Source organism: Myxocyprinus asiaticus, chromosome 33, assembly GCF_019703515.2.
Source record: "Myxocyprinus asiaticus isolate MX2 ecotype Aquarium Trade chromosome 33, UBuf_Myxa_2, whole genome shotgun sequence".
Classification (NCBI taxonomy): Eukaryota; Metazoa; Chordata; class Actinopteri; order Cypriniformes; family Catostomidae; genus Myxocyprinus; species Myxocyprinus asiaticus.
This window is the reverse complement of record NC_059376.1, coordinates 38,419,839-38,440,236: the sequence shown is the minus strand read 5'-3', so window position 1 is coordinate 38,440,236 and position 20,398 is coordinate 38,419,839. Positions and strand designations below refer to the sequence as shown.

General features: G+C 36.0%; 1 protein-coding gene across 1 annotated transcript; it reads left to right on the top strand.

The window, feature by feature from the left end:
• Window positions 1-1,952: 1,952 nt before the first annotated feature.
• Window positions 1,953-20,269, top strand: LOC127424617 (UDP-galactose translocator-like). The gene is made up of 5 exons (XM_051669971.1): window positions 1,953-2,235; window positions 4,865-5,047; window positions 7,699-7,850; window positions 12,729-13,423; window positions 19,085-20,269. The coding sequence occupies exons 1-5, from the start codon at window positions 2,163-2,165 to the stop codon at window positions 19,116-19,118; spliced, it is 1,137 nt and encodes a 378-aa protein (XP_051525931.1). The 5' UTR covers window positions 1,953-2,162; the 3' UTR covers window positions 19,119-20,269.
• The last annotated feature ends 129 nt before the right edge of the window (window positions 20,270-20,398 follow it).

Below are 20,398 nucleotides of genomic sequence, written 5' to 3'. Positions count from 1 at the left end.
CATCACACGAGAACCTTTTCATTAATTGGTCAAAATTAATTAACTAAATCTCTCAAATTTGCTGGAAATAAAATGCCTAAATACTTAATGCCTTGCTTGGGCCATTGAAAGGCACCAGGTTGGAAAGCCGTGGCAGGGCAATATGCTGTCAGAGCAAGAGCTTCCGATTTAGACCAATTCACCCTATATCCTGAAAATTTGGAGAATGAATTAATAATTCTATCGCGGCTAGGCATAGATCTACTAGGGTCGGAGACAAACAATAATATATCAGTAGAAGTTTATGCACCAAACCTCCTGCTACAATACCAGGAAAACCATCCTCTTTTCTTATTGCGGCTGCTGCTGGTTCTAGGACAAGACAGAACAATAAAGGGGAGATAGGACAGCCTTGCCAGGTTCACCTACCAAGAGAAGAATAGGTTTCTTTTGGACGATTCATGTATACGAAGCTCTCCTAAACCATCCTCACTCTATTATTGATTAGTCAGATTAATTTTAGTCAATCTTTTTGTTCGGATGATTCATGCAGATGAACCACTGAAGGATGATTCATTTGAGCATTTCACGCAGATTACCCACCGCATCATTACACGTCTTCTGCTTCTTCTTCTTTTTTTTCTTTTTTTATAAATATTTAGCAAAATACTACATCATCGTGTATCTGTTCAAATACTGTTTAATACTGATAGTTATATGTATTAAAAAAGCTAGTGTTTCAATGTAGTGTAGCTAACTACTTTTCTTATTTTTTTAAGGTAGCTTCAACTTGAAATTGCTCAGGGACAGAATAAGTAAATATGTTTTACTTATAAACAATAAAAAATATATGTGTATTTTATTGTTTGAATTCATTACATGCTGTTTTGCTGTAAAAATCCATATCAAACAAGAAGCTAACAGTTATAAAAATGTTTTATTGCTTGTTTGAAAGCCAGCCCTTGGATGCTTTTTTTTTATTGATAGGGTGTCCAGGAATTTGACAGGGCCAAGGTGGCAACCCTAATCGGAGTAGGGTTGCCACCTGTCCCGTAAAATACGGGATCGTCCCATATTTAAAGATAAAATGATGCTTCCCGTATTGAATCAATATGGGACATGATTTGTCCCGTGTTTAAGCTGGTCAGATGGTGTCACGGTGAATTCGTTCCAGATCGCCAATTTAACATTGATATAAGTTGGAAAATATGCCTAGGGACCATCTGAAAAGTCCACACATTGTGTTAAAACGTGCTAATACTGTGGAGGGTGTGGTAAGGGACCGTCTGAAAAGTCCACAAATGGTGGTAAAACTGTGGAGTTTTTTCTATATAAATGTTCGATAAGATCAAACAATGTATGAATACAATCATAAAGACAAGTACAGGTTAAGGAAAAAAATAAACAAATATATAAAAAAATATATATAAAAAAATTAAAAATATGTATAAACCATCCAAAATGTATACATAAGATAAAGAAGACAACTAATCGAAAAAATTAAAATAAATATATTTTTAACATAGAAATGATGTTTTTTTTTTGTTGTTTTTTTTAATAAGTCATGGGTCAGGAAAGTGATCATTTTAGCATAAAAGAAAGGATATACATTTTTTATTAATAATGCATATTAACTCAATGCATTTATTGCTAAAACTGTGGAGGATGTGGTTAGGGGCCATGATCCCCCCCAACCCTAAATCGGGTCGAATCTAGTATAGAGTTCGATTCTAAAATCGGAGTCGACTCTGGTAGATTAATCGATTCTATTGTTGTAACGACTCAGTATCTGACCCCGTCCGGAGTAAAAACTAATTGGTGGGAAGTGTAACAATAAATGGAATCAACAGTTGGGGTTGATAGTCAGAGTCGACTAAACCCTACAGATGTCGCTAATGCGTTTTGAAGCATAAAACACCGCGAAGAAGTAATCGTGTGATTGGTCGCTGCTCTCATTGACGGTAACAGGGAAATTATTGTGCTGTGTTGTGGGGACGTCAACAGTTTCCTCGTACACCACTGAACATTCAGTCCTTATTTGCAGACTCCTGTGAGCTGTTTCATGGCGTAGCGGTGGAGAAATCACCATTAACCTCTGCATTCTTCACAAATCGAGCGAGAATAGCAGGGTTTGTGTGGTTGTGTGTGGAAAGAGCGGGTGGATATCAGATCCATGTTTGACGATGATGGCATCAAGCAGTGAGAGTCCAAACAGAAATGGTGAAGATAAAACAATATCCAGCAGACAGACTGAAGGTAAGCCTGATAAACTTGCTCATCTTTTGTGATCTCTAAAATATCGCTTATTGATAACCCAGGTTGCCTAGTTACACGTTGCTTGACTGTAAGATCCAAATGTATCAAATGGGACAGTAATATTTACTTCATTTTTTGCACCTTGTACCATGATAATACCATTTGTTTGTGGACATATCATGGCAATACCATGTTTTGGGCATGCACCATGGTAATACCATGTTTTTGAACATGTACCATAGTAATGCCATATTTTTGTTGGACATGTACCATAGTAATACAATGTTATTTGGACAATTTCCATGGTAATACCGTATTGTTGAATATGTACCATGCTAATGCCATAATTTTGAACATGTACCATGGTAATACCATGTTTTTTTGTGTTTTTTTTTTTGGACATGCACCATGGAAATACCATGTTTTTTAGACATGCACCATGGAAATACCATGTTTTTTTTTTTTTTTTTGGACATGCACCATGGAAATACCATGTTTTTTTTTTTTTTTTTTTTTTTGGACATGCACCATGGAAATACCATGTTTTTTGGACATGCACCTCAGTAATACCATGTTGTTTTGGACATGTACCATGGTAATACCATGTTTTTAGACATGAACCATAGTAATACCATTTTTTTGTTGGACATGTACCATGGTAATACCGTGTTTTTGGGCATATATCACAGTAATACCTTCATTTTTTTAGTCATGTACCACAGTAATACCATGGTTTGGACATGTACCATGGTAATACTGTATTTTTGCGCATGTGCCATGGTAATACCCTGTTTTTGGACATATATCATGGTAATACCTTCTTTTTTTGGTCATGTACCACAGTAATACCATGGTTTTGGACACGTACCATGGTAATGCCATATATATGGACATGTACTATGGTAATACCATGTTTTTGAACATGTTCCATTAGAATACAATGCTTTTTTGAGCACAAACAATGGTAAAACCACGTTTTTGGACATGCACCATGGTAAGTCCATGGTATACTTTGAAGCACATTGGAGTACTATGTAAATACTTTGGTATGTGATATAGACACCATAGTGTACCATGGTATATCCAAATAACATGGTATTAGCATCTGTTGCCTTCACTGTATCATGGTGCCGCCTCAGTACTTTTTTGTAAGGGACTACAGTTATTGGTACTACAGTAAAACTTTAGTACCAATGACAGAAAAAGATTCCAGACAGAAACAAATGATTCTCAAAACTTTGCATTGTTTGAGTGAAATCCCATATTCATTTATTTTAATTTTACAGTAGCAATAAAAAGTAACAATGGTATTTTAGGGGAAACTATCTCTAACAAAACAGTACTGTAGTATTACCATGGTCATTTTGGACATGGCACACAATGGTAAAACCATGACATATTTTAATGTACCATGAAGTAAAAGGGAAATACCAAACTACTTTTATGTTAATAGGTAATTAGGCTATTCAGTACTACAGTATTAGCATGTGGTACCATTACTGTTAGGCCTACTTTGTATGTTTTATCAAGCTTCAAATAATTATTTTGTTCTTATTTTTTTCCCTTTCTCTCTTTTTAGACAAAGATTTACTTCACATTGTTACTTTTCCTTTTATCGCTTTGCTTTTTTAATCTTGGTTCTATTTTGGCTGTAATTTGTCAATGTAAAGAACATTGAATGATCACTCTGTATAAAATATGCTGTTCAAAGAAACTTGCCTTTCTTATGTACACTTTGCACACAGAATATTTTTAACGTGTCTTAAATGTTTAGTGACTGTGTGGCAGCGGGTGTATGATAATTTATCAGTTGTTTGACATGGACAGAATAGAGATTTAAGAGGGTGGGATGGCACTGCTGGCTATTAATGTGCAACAGTGGCATTCTTTGCAGAATAAAAGCATTAAAAACAGGCAAAACAAGATCACAACTCCTTTTCATATCATGTGTGTAGTGTCTGTAGGCTGTCCCTGGAAACCTGAGATTTTAAGACTTGCCTTTTTGTTTTTGTAAAAAAGGCATGGCTTGACATTTTATTTCAGTGGAACTTGATGAACATCTAAAATACCGGTTTTCCAGTGCAAACTGAACACATGCTGCCTACTTCCAGTTTAGCTTGTTTGCCAGGAAGCTATTTCAATGCCACGCAGCAGCATGAATCAATCAACCATCTATAAAGAGGGTGTCGCCTTTGAGTTGAGCAAACATTGCTCTGCTGTCGACGTGTGCAGGTGTGCCCCGGCATTCAGAAAAGTTGAAAGTTGCCTCAATGTTGACGTATGTCAGGGTTCAGAATCAGATCTGTTAGTTCGACCTTCTAGTACAAATTTTTAGATTTGCAGTCTTACAGACATTCCTGTGCCTATTAAAGAAACATTTCAGGTTAAAAGTAAAGTTCCTTGGACAGCATCTGTGACATGCTGGCGATTAACATAATAATTTTGACTAATTTCACGGTATGATAAAACAAAGCACTTACAATGGAAGCCTACAATGGAAGCATCACTGTGCACATGGGTCTTTTTTACAAATTGAGATCCCACAGATGCTGTTAACTTGTTTTAAACCTGGAACATCCTTTAAAAGTTGGTTCATGTTGTGTTGTCTCATGCTTGTGTTCCCATGCAGTTAATAAGAAGTTGAAGTACATCAGTTTGGCGATTCTGGTGATCCAGAATGCGTCGCTTATCCTCAGCATCCGCTATGTGCGGACGTTGCCAGGAGACCATTTCTTCACCACTTCAGCTGTTGTCATGGCAGAAGTTCTTAAAGTCCTTACCTGTCTGGTTATCATCCTGATACAGAAGAGAGGTGCGTTCATCAGTTAAATTCTTATGATTTTTAATACTGCCTGTTTATACTTCTGCATCAGACTTATGCAATAGGCTTCATGATTTGCATTTTTAGTTCTGCAAGTGCTAGTGTATTGAGAGAAAATTCATTTCTGATGTAATTATGGGTATACTTTTTTAGAAATAAACAAAAGCAGTGTAATTTGTAGACATGTAACATAGGGGCGTATTCGTTCAGCGGATGAAACCAATGAAATGCTCCTCCTTAACAGCCCGCACTCAAATGCTATTGGCTCACACTATAGTAGAGGTTGACCGATATATCGATTTAGCTGGTTAATCGGCACCGATAACAGATTTCTGGAACTATCGGTTATCTGCAAAAATCCACACCGACAGTTTTCCCCGTTGTATCCGATGCTGGAGCAGCTGGGAAGTGTCCACTGTCGTTATACAGTGAGAGCGGCCTCTAGAGGTGAAATAAAAACCACTTTACTGATGCCTTGTGGTGTTTGTTTTGACACGTGAGACAGCACACTGCATGAAGCAGAACACTTCAGATGTGGATTTAAAATATCAACAACGAAAAGGTATGTATACAGTACACTACAGTACACGTTGTCATATTATAAAGTAATTAATATGTTGACTAGATGCTGCATTAGTAGAGAACAGCAGTATGTTTGCCGACAAGGCTGAGAGGACGCTAAAGTTAAAGCTAACCTCAAGCGGTTAGAACAATGTGACAAAAATACAGTCCTACCCAAATGTTTAAATGTCACGATTGTTACCATCTGTTACCATCTATTTGCATTAGTTTATATCCAGCCGGTCACGTTTATGCATTCGTTAGCCAGCTAAGTTGCATATTTAAAGCTAGTGACGTGAGTAAGCAAATTTATATCTTCATGCAGCTGAGAGAAACATATAAACAGATCAGAAACATATCTGATTTCAATTAAAACATTTTGTATCCTCACTGTAATATGATGATTTCAGATCAATCACATTCTTGCACTATAAAAGGCTTGACACAGCGCAACAAATACAGTTTAACAGAAAGCAGGTGTCTCAAGATGCTTTTAAAGTTCTTTTTAATTAGACACAACATTTAAAAAACAGCACTCCTGCACAAGACACTGAATAAACAAAAACAAATGGAAACAAAAATGTTCGTCTAGCGTGCTTTTACATAGAAAAACAAATGGACGGTTGCAAAAGCGTTCGGTGTGAACAGCCCCTTATAGTAGGTAGTACAGCAAAGAGTTGTTTAAATGCTTTGTGAGGAAAGATGTTCAAATTTGGAAATGTGCGTCTCGAGATCCTCGCGTTCGTTCCAGTATAGTTGTTCCATCTATTTAAACAGCCCCTGGCCTGCGCTCATAGTCTGAGCCGTTTCACCATGAGTTCAGCCGAAAACCACTGCTATCTGTGAATTTTGCTACTTTACATACTACTGTAATGAATAAAAAACAATGTGGTATTTCGCTGTTATTATGAAGCTTGAGTCTGGAGTAGTAGGAATCATTGCAAGTGTAACACCAAGTGAACTGTTTATTGAAGCGTTTCCCCCCTCATTTTACTTTTGATTTAACATTTGAGTATATGGACCGACTAAAACATTTTATTTATTTATTCATTTATTTATTTATTTTATTCACATTAGTTGAAAATGAAAGGCTCTTTTTTTAACTGCAAGCAGAGGAATGTTCTATGCAATAAAGTAACGGTGCTGTTTGGTTTATGTATTTATTGCGCCCTCTTGTGGACCAAAAGTCAACTGACTTTAAAATGTGAATATAAGTTCATAAAGTTCAGCACTATTTTATTTTGAGTGTTATTTTATCAATTAGGATCAATTTTAAAAACTATCGGTTGATTAATCGGTTATCGGCAGGTACTGCCCAACTTAGTTATCGGTATCGGGAAAATCCACTATCGGTCAACCTCTACACTATAGTCAGTCTTACCTGCATGAAAAGCCACCAAAGCAGTGACACACTTCTAGTGCGGGCTGGTAAAAATGTGTGAAAGGTGTGGTTCCGTGGGCTGGTCAATACATTTCGGAGGGCCGCATTTGGCCCACGGGCCATAGTTTCGGAATTTCTGTTATTTATTATACACATGTAAATCAGGTATACTATTAAAATATTATAAATGATAATAAATCAAAATTCTGGCATACTTTGATGCGTGTGGCTTCACGCCATCCACCGCGGCATCCGCACTCAACTCACCACGCTCCCCACCGAGAACGAACCACATTATAGCGACCACGAGGAGGTAACCCCATGTGACTCTACCCTCCCTAGCAACCGGGCCAATTTGGTTGCTTAGGAGACCTGGCTGGAGTCACTCAGCACACCCTGGGATTCGAACTAGCTAACTAGCGAACTCCAGGGGTGGTAGCCAGCGTCTTTTACCACTGAGCTACCCAGGCCCACCATAAATGTCATTATTTATTGAACATTGGTGACTTGTATCATATTGCTGTTGCTGCCATGCTGCCACCATTTTTTATTTTATCACTAAAATCCCTGTTAACAGTAGTAAAAACACAAACACATGGCCTCTCGTGGCTTATTGCTTTAATACATTTTGTTTTAGGAGGCAGTATTGTATTCACAGAAGTCTGTGTGTGATTAGTTTTCTTATTTTTTATAAATACAGGTAATGTGAAGAACTTTGCAATATTGCTGTATGACTCTATAGTCGTACAGTATTCAGACACACTGAAGTTAGCAGTGCCATCCCTCATCTACACGTTACAAAACAACCTGCAGTATGTGGCCATTTCTAATCTACCTGCAGCCACTTTCCAGGTGAGACTGCCCCACATCTCACACTTTTCTTATCACTCACTTTTTTCTTTTCACTTTAAAGGAGCCATATTCAACATTTTTGTACCATTAGGATAGATAGATAAATAGATAGAGATATTAGATTAGATAGCCATACTTTATGTATCTATAAATGGCTATAAACTGTATATATCAAAATTGTAATTCTCTCATCATTTACTCACCATTATGCTGTCTCAAACACATATGACTTTCTTTCTTATGTGGAACACAAACCAAAACTTTTGGAGACATCGTATGTGTGTGTGTGTCTGTGCAATATACAGTGGTGTGAAAAAGTGTTTGCCCCCTTCCTGATTTCTTATTTTTTTGCATGTTTGTCACACTTAAATGTTTCAGATCATCAAACAAGTTTAAATATTAGTCAAAGATAACACAAGTAAACACAAAATGCAGTTTTTAAATGAAGGTTGTTATTATTAAGGGAAAACAAAATCCAAACCTACATGGCCCTGTGTGAAAAAGTGATTGCCCCCTAAACCTAATAACTGGTTGGGCCACCCTTAGCAGCAACAACTGCAATCAAGCGTTTGCGATAACTTGCAGTGAGTCTTTTACAGCGCTGTGGAGGAATTTTGGCCCACTCATCTTTGCAGAATTGTTGTAATTCAGCCACATTGGAGGGTTTTCGAGCATGAACTGCCTTGTTAAGGTCATGCCACAGCATCTCAATAGGATTCAGGTCTGGACATTGACTAGGCCACTCCAAAGTCTTCATTTTGTTTTTCTTCAGCCATTCAGAGGTGGACTTGCTGGTGTGTTTTGGATTATTGTCCTGCTGCAGAACCCAAGTTCGCTTCAGCTTGAGGTCACAAAGAGATGGCCGGACATTCTCCTTCAGGATTCTTTGGTAGACAGCAGAATTCATGGTTCCATTTATCACAGCAAGTCTTCCAGGTCCTGAAGCAGCAAAACAGCCCCAGACCATCACACTACCACCACCATATTTTACTGTTGGTATGATGTTCTTTTTCTGAAATGCGGTGTTACTTTTACGCCAGATGTAATGGGACACACACCTTCCAAAAAGTTCCAACTTTTCCCAAAAGTCTTGGGGATCATCAAGATGTTTTCTGGCAAAAATGAGACGAGCCTTAATGTTCTTTTTGCTCAGTAGTGGTTTTCATCTTGGAACTCTGCCATGCAGGCCATTTTTGCCCAGTCTCTTTCTTATGATGGAGTCATGAACACTGACCTTAACTGAGGCAAGTGAGGCCTGCAGTTATTTGGATGTTGTTGTGGGGTCTTTTGTGACCTCTTGGATGAGTCGTCGCTGCGCTCTTGGGGTAATTTTGGTCGGCCGGCCACTCAAGGGAAGGTTCACCACTGTTCCATGTTTTCACCATTTGTGGATAATGGCTCTCACTGTGGTTCTCTGGAGTCCCAAAGCTTTAGAAATGGCTTTATAACCTTTTCCAGACTGATAGATCTCAATTACTTTCTTTCTCATTTGTTCCTGAATTTCTTTGGATCTCGGCATGATGTCTAGCTTTTGAAGATCTTTTGGTCTACTTCACTTTGTCAGGCAGGTCCTATTTAAGTGATTTCTTGATTGAGAACAGGTGTGGCAGTAATCAGGCCTGGGTGTGGCTAGAGAAATTGAACTCAGGCATGATAAACCACAGTTAAGTTATGTTTTAACAGGTGGGGCAAACACTTTTTCACACAGGGCCATGTAGGTTTGGATTTTGTTTTCCCTTAATAATAACAACCTTCATTTAAAAACTGCATTTTGTGTTTACTTGTTATCTTTGACCAATATTTAAACTTGTTTGATGATCTGAAACATTTAAGTGTGACAAACATGCAAAAAAATAAGAAATCAGGAAGGGGGCAAACACATTTTCACACCACTGTAAGTCAGTTGGGTCCAAAATGTTCAATCTTCAAAAAGGACATAAAAGCAGCATAAAGGTAATCCATATGACTCCAGTGGTTTTATCCATGTCTTCTGAAGTAATATAATCAGTTTTGGGTGAGATTTATTGTGAAGATATCTGCAGTCTCTTTGGCACATTCATGATTGGAAGATCGAATACACTTCCTCACACTTGATGCATGCAAGTGCTCCGCAGAACACAAATCTTTGTTTTCTACAAAATAAATAATGTCATACCAATTTGAGATGTCATAATGGTGAGTAAATGATGAAAGAATAATAATTTTTGCGTGAGCTATACCTTTAACAGGCTTTTTTTTTGTACTGTACCTTTAAGACTTCCTCATGTAAATTATCTCTTTTTAGACTTCTGTATTTTGTCTTCTTCTGACCTACTTGCTGAAGGTGTTGATATGTAATTGTGGGTGGGTTGGCCAGATTTATGAATGACCCATTTTTGTTTATTAAGTGGTCTAGATAACAGTTAACAGTAATATTTACCTGCATATATATTTACTAAAACATTTGAATATGGGTGTTTCTTCAACTTCAGACACTTTTAGCTCTGTGGACTTCTAGTAAGTAAAGTCTTGTTAAAACTGAACTTTAAATTGTGTTTAATAGAATTTTGTGGTGGAAATGATGGTGATGTAAATTCTGTTTAAAATTTTATTTTATTTATTTATGTTTTTTTTTAAATTGCCAATTTATTTATTTATTTAAATTAGCTAATTTTAGAGCCTTTTATGTATCCTAAATACACACAATTAAATAATATTTTCACACTTTTTGCATCATTTACATATTACAGCTTGGTTGGAAATGACACCCAATAAAAATATTCTGCTTACAAGTGATATTTACTTTGAATTTTCATTGTTTTCTTCAAACATCACATTCAAATGTTTTATCTTCACTGACACTTTTGCTGACTTTTGAAAACAATTATTGGGGGCAAAATTGTTTGGTGTGTTGGAAATGACAGCACAATTGTGGGACAGTCGTAATAAAAAAAAAAGAAAATATATATATATATATATACAGTTGTGCTCAAAAGTTTGCATACCCTGGCAGAATGAAATTTTGGCATTGATTTTGAAAATATGACTGATCACGCAAAAACTTTTATTTAAGGATAGTGATCATATGAAGCCATTTATTATCACATAGTTGTTTGGCTCCTTTTTAAATCATAATAATAACAGAAATCACCCAGATGGTGCTTATCAAAATTTACATACCCTTGAATGTTTGGCCTTGTTACAGACACACAAGGTGACACACACAGGTTTAAATGGCAATTAAAGGTTCATTTCCCACACCTGTGGCTTTTTAAATTGCAATTAGTGTCTGTGTATAAATAGTCAATGAGTTTGTTAGCTCTCACATGGATGCACTGAGCAGGCTAGATACTGAGCCATGGGGAGCAGAAAAGAACTGTCAAAAGACCTGCGTAACAAGGTAATGGAACTTTATAAAGATGGAAAAGGATATAAAAAGATATCCAAAGCCTTGAAAATGCCAGTCAGTACTGTTCAATCACTTATTAAGAAGTGGAAAATTCAGGGATCTCTTGATACCAAGCCAAGGTCAGGTAGACCAAGAAAGATTTCAGCCACAACTGCCAGAAGAATTGTTCAGGATTCAAAGAAAAACCCACAGGTAACCTCAGGAGAAATACAGACTGCTCTGGAAAAAGACGGTGTGGTTGTTTCAAAGAGCACAATACGACGATACTTGAACAAAAATGAGCTGCATGGTCGAGTTGCCAGAAAGAAGCCTTTACTGTGCCAATGCCACAAAAAAGCCCGGTTACAATATGCCTGACAACACCTTGACACGCCTCACAGCTTCTGGCACACTGTAATTTGAAGTGACGAGAACAACCATAAGTGCTATGTTTGGAGAGGGGTCAACAAGGCCTATAGTGGAAAGAATACCATCCCCACTGTGAAGCATGTTGGTGGCTCACTGATGTTTTGGGGGTGTGTGAGCTCTAAAGGCACGGGGAATCTTGTGAAAATTGATGGCAAGATGAATGCAGCATGTTACCAGAAAATACTGGCAGACAATTTGCATTCTTCTGCACGAAAAGTTGCGCATGGGACACTCTTGGACTTTCCAGCATGACAATGACCCTAAGCACAAGGCCAAGTTGACCCTCCAGTGGTTACAGCAGAAAAAGGTGAAGGTTCTGGAATGGCCATCACAGTCTCCTGACCTTAATATCATCGAGCCACTCTGGGGAGATCTCAAACGTGCGGTTCATGCAAGATGACCAAAGACTTTGCATGACCTGGAGGCATTTTGCCAAAACGAATGGGCAGCTATACCACCTGCAAGAATTTGGGGCCTCATAGACAACTATTACAAAAGACTGCACGCTGTCATTGATGCTAAAGGGGGCAATACACAGTATTAAGAACTAAGGGTATGCAGACTTTTGAACAGGGGTCATTGTTGCCATGTTTTGTTTTATGATTGTGCCATTCTGTTATAACCTACAGTTATGTGTTTTGCCTGCTCACTCATGTTTTCTTTAAAAATGGTACATATATTACCAATTCTCCAAGGATATGCAAACTTTTGAGCTGTATATATTAATTATCACTCAATAAATATGACAATGGTTTTTTTATTTCACTCTTCAGATGATTCAAGTTTTAAACGTAAAATTGTACATAATAGGCAAAAAGAAATGAAGAAGGCCTGGTAACAAGTTTGCAATTCAGTTTTAATGAGACCTTCATATAACAGAAGAAAAATTAAAATTAATTTACCCCTGATGACGCACACAAATTTTTGAATCCGAGCATTGAATTGATTCATTGGAACAGAGAGTTTGAATTGGTTCTTTGAAATAAATCAAGCTGACCAGCTCCAAGGCCATTTTTGTTACTGAAGTTTAAACCAGAGACGCTATAACAACTCTCTCTCTCTCTCTCTCTGTCTGTCTGTAGGTCACATATCAGCTGAAGATCTTGACCACAGCATTGTTTTCAGTTCTCATGCTGCGGAAGAGTCTCTCTAAAGTCCAATGGATCTCTCTAGTGCTGCTCTTCGCCGGTGTGGCAATCGTCCAGGTGGAACAAGAGGGCGGAAAACAGAAGGAGGCTTTGACCGGTGCCAACCAGAGCTACGCCAAAGGCTTGGTGTCGGTGGTGGTGTCCTGTTTGTCGTCTGGGTTTGCCGGCGTTTACTTTGAGAAGATCTTGAAGGGCAGCTCGGCCTCTGTGTGGATGAGGAACGTGCAGCTCGGTATCTTCGGGACTCTTTTGGGTCTTCTCGGCCTTTGGTGGAATGATGGAGCCGCCATTGCCGAGAAAGGGTTCCTGTTTGGCTACACGCCCATGGTGTGGGGCGTCATCTTCAACCAAGCGTTTGGTGGCCTCCTGGTGGCCGTGGTTGTGAAATACGCAGACAATATTCTCAAAGGATTCGCTACTTCTTTTTCCATCATCGTATCTACCATCACGTCCGTCTACCTATTTGGTTTCCACGTGGACTTGATCTTCACGCTGGGTGCAGGACTGGTTATAGGTGCCGTCTATATGTACAGTCTCCCCAAACCAAACAACAGCACTTCCAGTACCAACACATCCTTGTCGGGCCACAACAAAGGAGGAGACTCAGAGTTGGATGCTTTTCTCCCAAAGTCAGTGCTGGTGAAATGAATTGAGCCACCTTTCTGCAACTTATCTGTGTCCCCTTCCACATCCTCTTCCTTTTTAAGGTTCAGTTCACCCAAAAATAAAAATTCTAAAAAGTATTTAAAATTCATGTTATTTCAAACCTGTATGACTTTCCACAAAAGAAAGTCATACACATTTGGAACGACGTAAGGGAGAGTAAATTATGTCATATTTCTTTTAGTTTTTTGGGTGAACTATCCCTTTAAGTCCCATTAATCATCCTTTACCTCTCTCGCTGAACATCCTAACTCTCTCCGCTCTGTTTCTTTCTGCTGCTGTGGGGTTTTGGGTTCTGCTGTTGTGAAGGTGTCATTTTCTACTGCAGAGTTGTCTTTGGGGTCGTAGTGCTTTCATGAACACTAAACACGAGAGTTCCTCAAGTGTTTACAAGCTATGTCATTTATGAACGTGGCAGTCAGCCCCTGAGGTTTCCATGCATTTTCTTTACTTTTTTAAAACCAAAAGCTGTGGTATCAGTTTTCAAATTTCTTCACCTCGCCTCCCTGTTTGCCTTTAAGGGATAGTTTACCCCAAAAATGAAAATTCTGTCATAATTTACTCACCCTCATGTTCTTCCAAACACATCAAGAGTTCCTTTCTTCTGTGGAACACAAAGTGAGATGTTAGGCAGAATGTTAGATTCTGTCACTTTTTCCGTAAATTTAAAGTGAATGGTGACTGAGACTAACAGTCTGCCTTCATACGGGTTTGGAACAACTTGTGGGTGAGTAAATGATGACAGAGTTGATATTGGAGGGAGAACTATTCCTTTTAGCAGCATTTTCTTGTTAGACAGCTTACTATGCTGCAGTCTTGGGGGAGAGTTTGACATAATCATAATCATTAGGGTGCTAGTACTGAGCAAAGGAATGGGCTCTAATTTTTGGGCTAGATTTTTAAAAGCTCATATTGTGAATCTCACGAAGAAATGTCTGGGTCTATTTCACCCAATTATGTTTTTAGGACCAGTAAGATTTTTTTTTTTTTTTTGGTTTTCATGTCAATTAAGCACACCTCCCTCCAAATATTCATTACTTTAAAGCAACAAAATCTCACTCTCATTACTGAAATACAGTGATGAAAGTCAGATTTTTTTTTATTTGATCATTTTATTTGGATTTGTTTTTAATTATGGTGATTTAAAATCATATTTAAATGTTTATATATATATATATATATATATATATATATATATATATATATATATATATATATATATATACACACATACACACACACACACACAATATTACTTTATTGTCATAAAAAGAAGATTTTCTTCATGCTAAATATTTCTTAGTAGATTTTATTTTTGCAATATTAATTATATTATATTTCTTATACATTTTTTTTCTTTTGAAAAAGAAAATGAAAAATGTATTTTTGGGTGAATTATAAACTTGTTCTTGACAGGTTTTGGTGAGATTTACCAAATGCAACTGCTACATGTGTGAATTAAAGCACTTTGCTAAAATAATTTTCTTATATATTTAAAATTGAAAGAAAATATATTGATTAAGAAAAGCCACGTAAATGTCTACCATGTTTACACTTTAGTACATCGAGGAAGGAAAACATGGCAATACATATATTTGTGTGATATGAAGTTCTAAGGTTTATTTGTTCACTGGCAAAGAGCTTTTGATGCATTTGTAGCTTTAGCAGTCATGCGGCACTTTGCTGCTTGTTTGTTGAGTTCACTCCGATAGTAAGTGATTTTGGGAGGTGGAGGCCTATAATAACAGCAGAGTGCTAAAAAGATGCCCAATAGAGCCAGACAAAGGAATCTTTCAAATCTGTTTCATGCAGTTACAATGTAGGTTATGAAGTTCATATTAATTATTTATCTCCATAAGTCCTCTTTATACATAATGCAATGTTTTAACTAATTGACATGGTGCTACACTAATGTTATTATAATTTAATTTGCAAAGTGGCATTTAATGTATTGGAAATCTAATAATACTAACAAGCCTCAAAATGCTGAAGAGTGTTTTTTTCCAGAACTAGTAGAATGAGAAATCCCTTGACACACTGTTTGCAGTTTGCATTCGGGACATAATGCAATTCAATTCTGGCTTTACAACCTTTGTCTTTGACATTTTCATCTTGCAGCTTTTTCTGTACTAGATCTGGCTAACCTGGTCATTTTCTATCCAAATGGCACCTTAATGAGGGCTGTTGTCCCATGTGTGCATATACGTGTCATTGTGTGAAGGAGACAAGTTTTGCTTAACCAACCAATAGCAATGGTTAATGCTGTGCCTTTCTCAACCCACATGTGACTGAATGGTAACTACCAATGTTAGTATAGTTCTTACACTGTAAATAATATCAAAATATTATATCTTCTTTTTATGATGCAAAAAATGAATCAAGATTTGTTTATTTCTCTTATGTGTTGTACAAATGATTTTGTGCTAATATTTGATATAAATATGCCAAAATTGTTCTCAGTAAATCCCCACACACTTTGAGAGAGCGTCCTGATATAAAATGTATGTTTTCTTTTAATCTTGGAGTACAAAATATGCTCACCAGAGCACATAGCTGTATTTGGTGACCAAATGGTGATGGAACACATAGGGATTAGGGAAGTGTAGGTAAATTGCTTTTATCGCTCTCAAAGGGTTAAAATACATGTTATAATTCATATAAACTTAAGATGACTTGGTTTAGTGCTGTATGATTTCTAAACATCTGAACAATAAATTTAGGTGGTCTCTTCACAGTTTTAGAAGAAGAAACGTGGTCCACAATGATTGTTTCCTTTTTTTTTTACAAAGGCCACCATCAAAACTACAGTATGGGGTAAATGGGTTGCGAATGCTGTTTCATGTCGACTTTAAATCCAAAATTGTAGGTTTGGTAGATCCCTATAACTGTAAAAGAGGCTCCAAGCTGATTCTTAAACCCCATCATGTGAAAACATCAGACATTTTAAGAAACAAATGAGCCAGAGTGGCCTCAGGCAGCTAAAGTGTTTGTGTGCCTACATATATTTATGTTATATAGATATAGGAGTGTGTTGGTGTATGTGTGTTTGGGGATGAGAGAATTTACTACAAGCCATATTCTGACACAAAACACCATTGTGCAATGCTAACCTTCATGTAAATCTTTCATATTTGTTTATGAGAGATTATTACCATGGTTTTTGATGAGCACTTTTGGTTGTATCTCAATAGATGGCCATAAAAGAGCAGAATTATCATGATTACTAGGGTTGCAAAAGATGGAAGCATTTTTAGTGAATAAAAAAGAAACATTCTGGAAAAATCCTGTGATACTATGTAAACAGAAAATGTTGTCTTTTGTTTTCTTATATATATATATTTTTTTTAGCTCACTGGTGAAAACAGAAGATCTGATTTTAATATCTTGAGCAGAGATGATTGTATGTAAACAATACAAAACAATGCACATGTCCAGTTGAGATTTGTTCAATTTTATTATTGCAGAAATAGTCTAAGACAAAGATTTCATCATCACAGGTTTATGATAAATCAAGAAGTACATCCTCTGTCAAACCCTGTCTCTGGCATTATGTTCAATATTGTAAATAGTTTGTGAAAAGTTAAAGTACAGCCCTTGATGGCTAATTTCTTATAGTGGCCTCTTTCTTGAGGCTAACAATAAACATCCAATAGAGAATAGAATTTGTGTTTTTTACATCAGCCTCAGAAATGAATATTGTGTGTATTTGCCTGTGTAAAACAAAATCAAACATACGAATACATGATTTCTATAACGTATAGATCGCAAAATTGTGGGAATCTCACAAAAACATGTCTAGGTCACATTTTCTATATTGAAAGAAAAAACAAGAAATTACATTGATCCCTTTTTTGCCCCTTTTTTCTGTTTTTACTTTAATATAATTACTGACTGTAATACACGTATATAGTATATCGTTGTTTTCATTGCATTAATGAAAACTATATTCATTGCATTATAATAATGAGTATAGGCTTTGTTTTCTTTAAGCAAATTAGTATTAGTCTTGCTTTTGATTTTGTGGAAATGTGACCCGGGAATGTTTTTGACTGGTATGAGATTCGCCTAGTTAGGGACTGAGCCTTAGATTAAAAAAAAAATAGTTCACCCATAAATGAAAATTCTGTCATCAATTTACTCATGCCATCCCAGATCTGTATTACTTTCTTCTGCAGAACACTAACAAAAAAACACTTTAATTATAGATAATAAAAAAGAGATAAAGATAATACAAAAATTGTTAAAAACATTTTCAGAAGAATATTTCAGCTCTGATTACTTTTTATACTGCCTTTATGTGCTTTTTTTTTTTTGAGCTTGCATTGAATGGTGGCAAGAACTTGCCTAAAAAAGCACTTAAATGCAGCATAAAAGTAATCCATATGACGGTATTATAGGTATGGCTGAGAAACAGATCAATATTTAAGTCCTTTTTTTACTATAAATGTCCACTTTCAGTTGCACATTCTTCTTTTGTTTTGGCAATTCGCATTCTTTGTTCATATCGCCCCCTACTGAGCAGAGAGGACAATTTATAGTAAAAAGCACGTACATTTTAAACTGTTTTTCATCCACACCAATCACATCACTACTGAAGACATGGATTTAACCACTGGAGTCTTATGGATTATTTTATGCTGCCTTTATGTGCTTTTTGGAGCTTCAAAGTTCTGGTCACCTTTCATTTGCATTGAAGAGACCAAAAGAGCTGAGATATTTTTCAAAAAATCTTTGTGTTCAGCAGAAGAAAGAAAGGCATACAAATCTGGCATGGCATGAGGGTGCGTAAATGATGAGAGAATTATGATGGGTGAACTATTCATTTAAAGGTAAGCAATAGTTGAGCAAATCACTGTAGAGCAAACCTAAAGGTTAATATACATAAGAAAATAGTTAAGCTTACATTCATTGTTTCATAAGGCATTTTGTTAACCTTTCACTCGTTATTGACTACTTTAGTTGGCTTCTTTATAGTCAAACTTCCCCACTGTAGCTTAAAATCCCATTCAAATGCAAAGTTTTGTTCTATACAAACTTTTAAACATGAAACAGGCTTTTTGGGGCACATGCTGACATCCAAAATGGGCCAGCAAACAGAACAGGTTATCAGAGGTGATTCTGCACAGTGCATGGGTGCATACTAACTACTAACAAAAGCAATCTTTGATCCTGCTAAATGGTGAGAATATACCTTTTATGTAATGAAAATGTACTTCATACCGCAAAACACTTAAGATATACATGTCATAAAGTGGCATTTTGAGATTGCAGGGTACATGTTTTAAATGTTTAGAACTGCACAGTATTTTATACTATCATGATATTTAAGAAAACATTGATTAATTTGTACACTTATTTTTTCTTTTTACACGTTTCAGTTTAATAACATAATTCCATCAAATTTAATGTATTAATCATCAATGAAATAAAATAAAAAACAATGGTTTGTTTTATTAATTTAATATTTTTAAACATTACAAAATGCGTAAATCTGAAAAATAAGCTTATTGAGTGTATAAAAACAATCAGGCAAGTACTGCGAGCAAACACAGATGTACTGTATATAATGAACAATTTCTCTTTTTTTAACCACGTAATATCTTCCCTCTCTTCTCTGTTACTTTTAGTCCCAAGACCCCTGGAAAGAAGAAAGGAAACTGAAATTTGAAATGTCCACATAAGAAGTGATGAGGAGAACATACTGTACCTGAAATTCACATACTTCTGCCCTACTTCCAAAGGGTTATATTTCAAGTGCTTTAATTATTCTGAAAGTTTTAAACAGTTTTACAACTGATGGTACTTGGTATTTGTTGAAAAATACATTTTGCTGATTGATGGAATCACATATTTATACAAATACCTCACTAATGTTATGCATTTCATATGACTGACTGAAGCTCTGATAATAATGTAAACAGTAGAAAACTTTATAGTATTTTGTTTGCCAGAGTTGGAAAAGTAAAAGAATGAATATGTCCGTTATTAAGTGGTCTTATCAAGCGGAATTCAAAAGGTGCTGCCTTATTATGAAATCATTTGCTTGCCTTCGTTAATATTTTGTCTAAATGTCTAATTATTTATTCTTTTATTCATAGGTTTATTCCCGTTAGAATGATATTATGTGCTTTTATCTCTTATACATTTCAACTGTATTATGTTAAACAGGATAGACAAAAACAAACATATTTTTAGAGAATATTTTTAAAATATTTGTATCTGTCTTAAGAATACACGAGCAGCATTAGGTTTGTCTGTCAAAAATTCTCCAGTGTCATGAGCGAACATCTGTCAACCTTTTGAGAGGGAAAACAATTTTGATTAAGAGATTTGATCTAAAAATAATATAGAATATTTTTTTTTTATTATTTTAACCCTTGTGTGTCAATAAAAAAAAAACTAAGAGGTCCTAATAGGACAAAAATGTCTGCATCAAAAAACTGCCATAAAAATATTATATATTAATATTATTTTCCACTTTCACTGAAATAGATTTTTTTAACCAACATCAGTGCTGATCATAAAGACCAAATATTCATTCATTTTCAGGATTTTAACCCTCTAAATGCCAGTTTGTTTACATAACGCCACTGTTGTTTTTTACACAAACACAAACACACACACACACACACATACATTTCTCAATACACACATACAAAACACACTCTGACATCCATACCAACACACCCACACAATTTTAGCTGCACCATTTATTCAATTGGCCTGCAGTGCTCTATAATACAGCAAACAGAAAATAGGAAAAAAGCATGTATTTGCTCCATAGGCTAAACATGAGAAAAGTGGCGCCATCTTGTGGATATATATATATATATATATATATATATATATATATATATATATATATATATATATATATATAATAATTTTGAAGCCAGGGCTCCGGAATGAAAGCACAATATCATATAATTCATGATTTTATG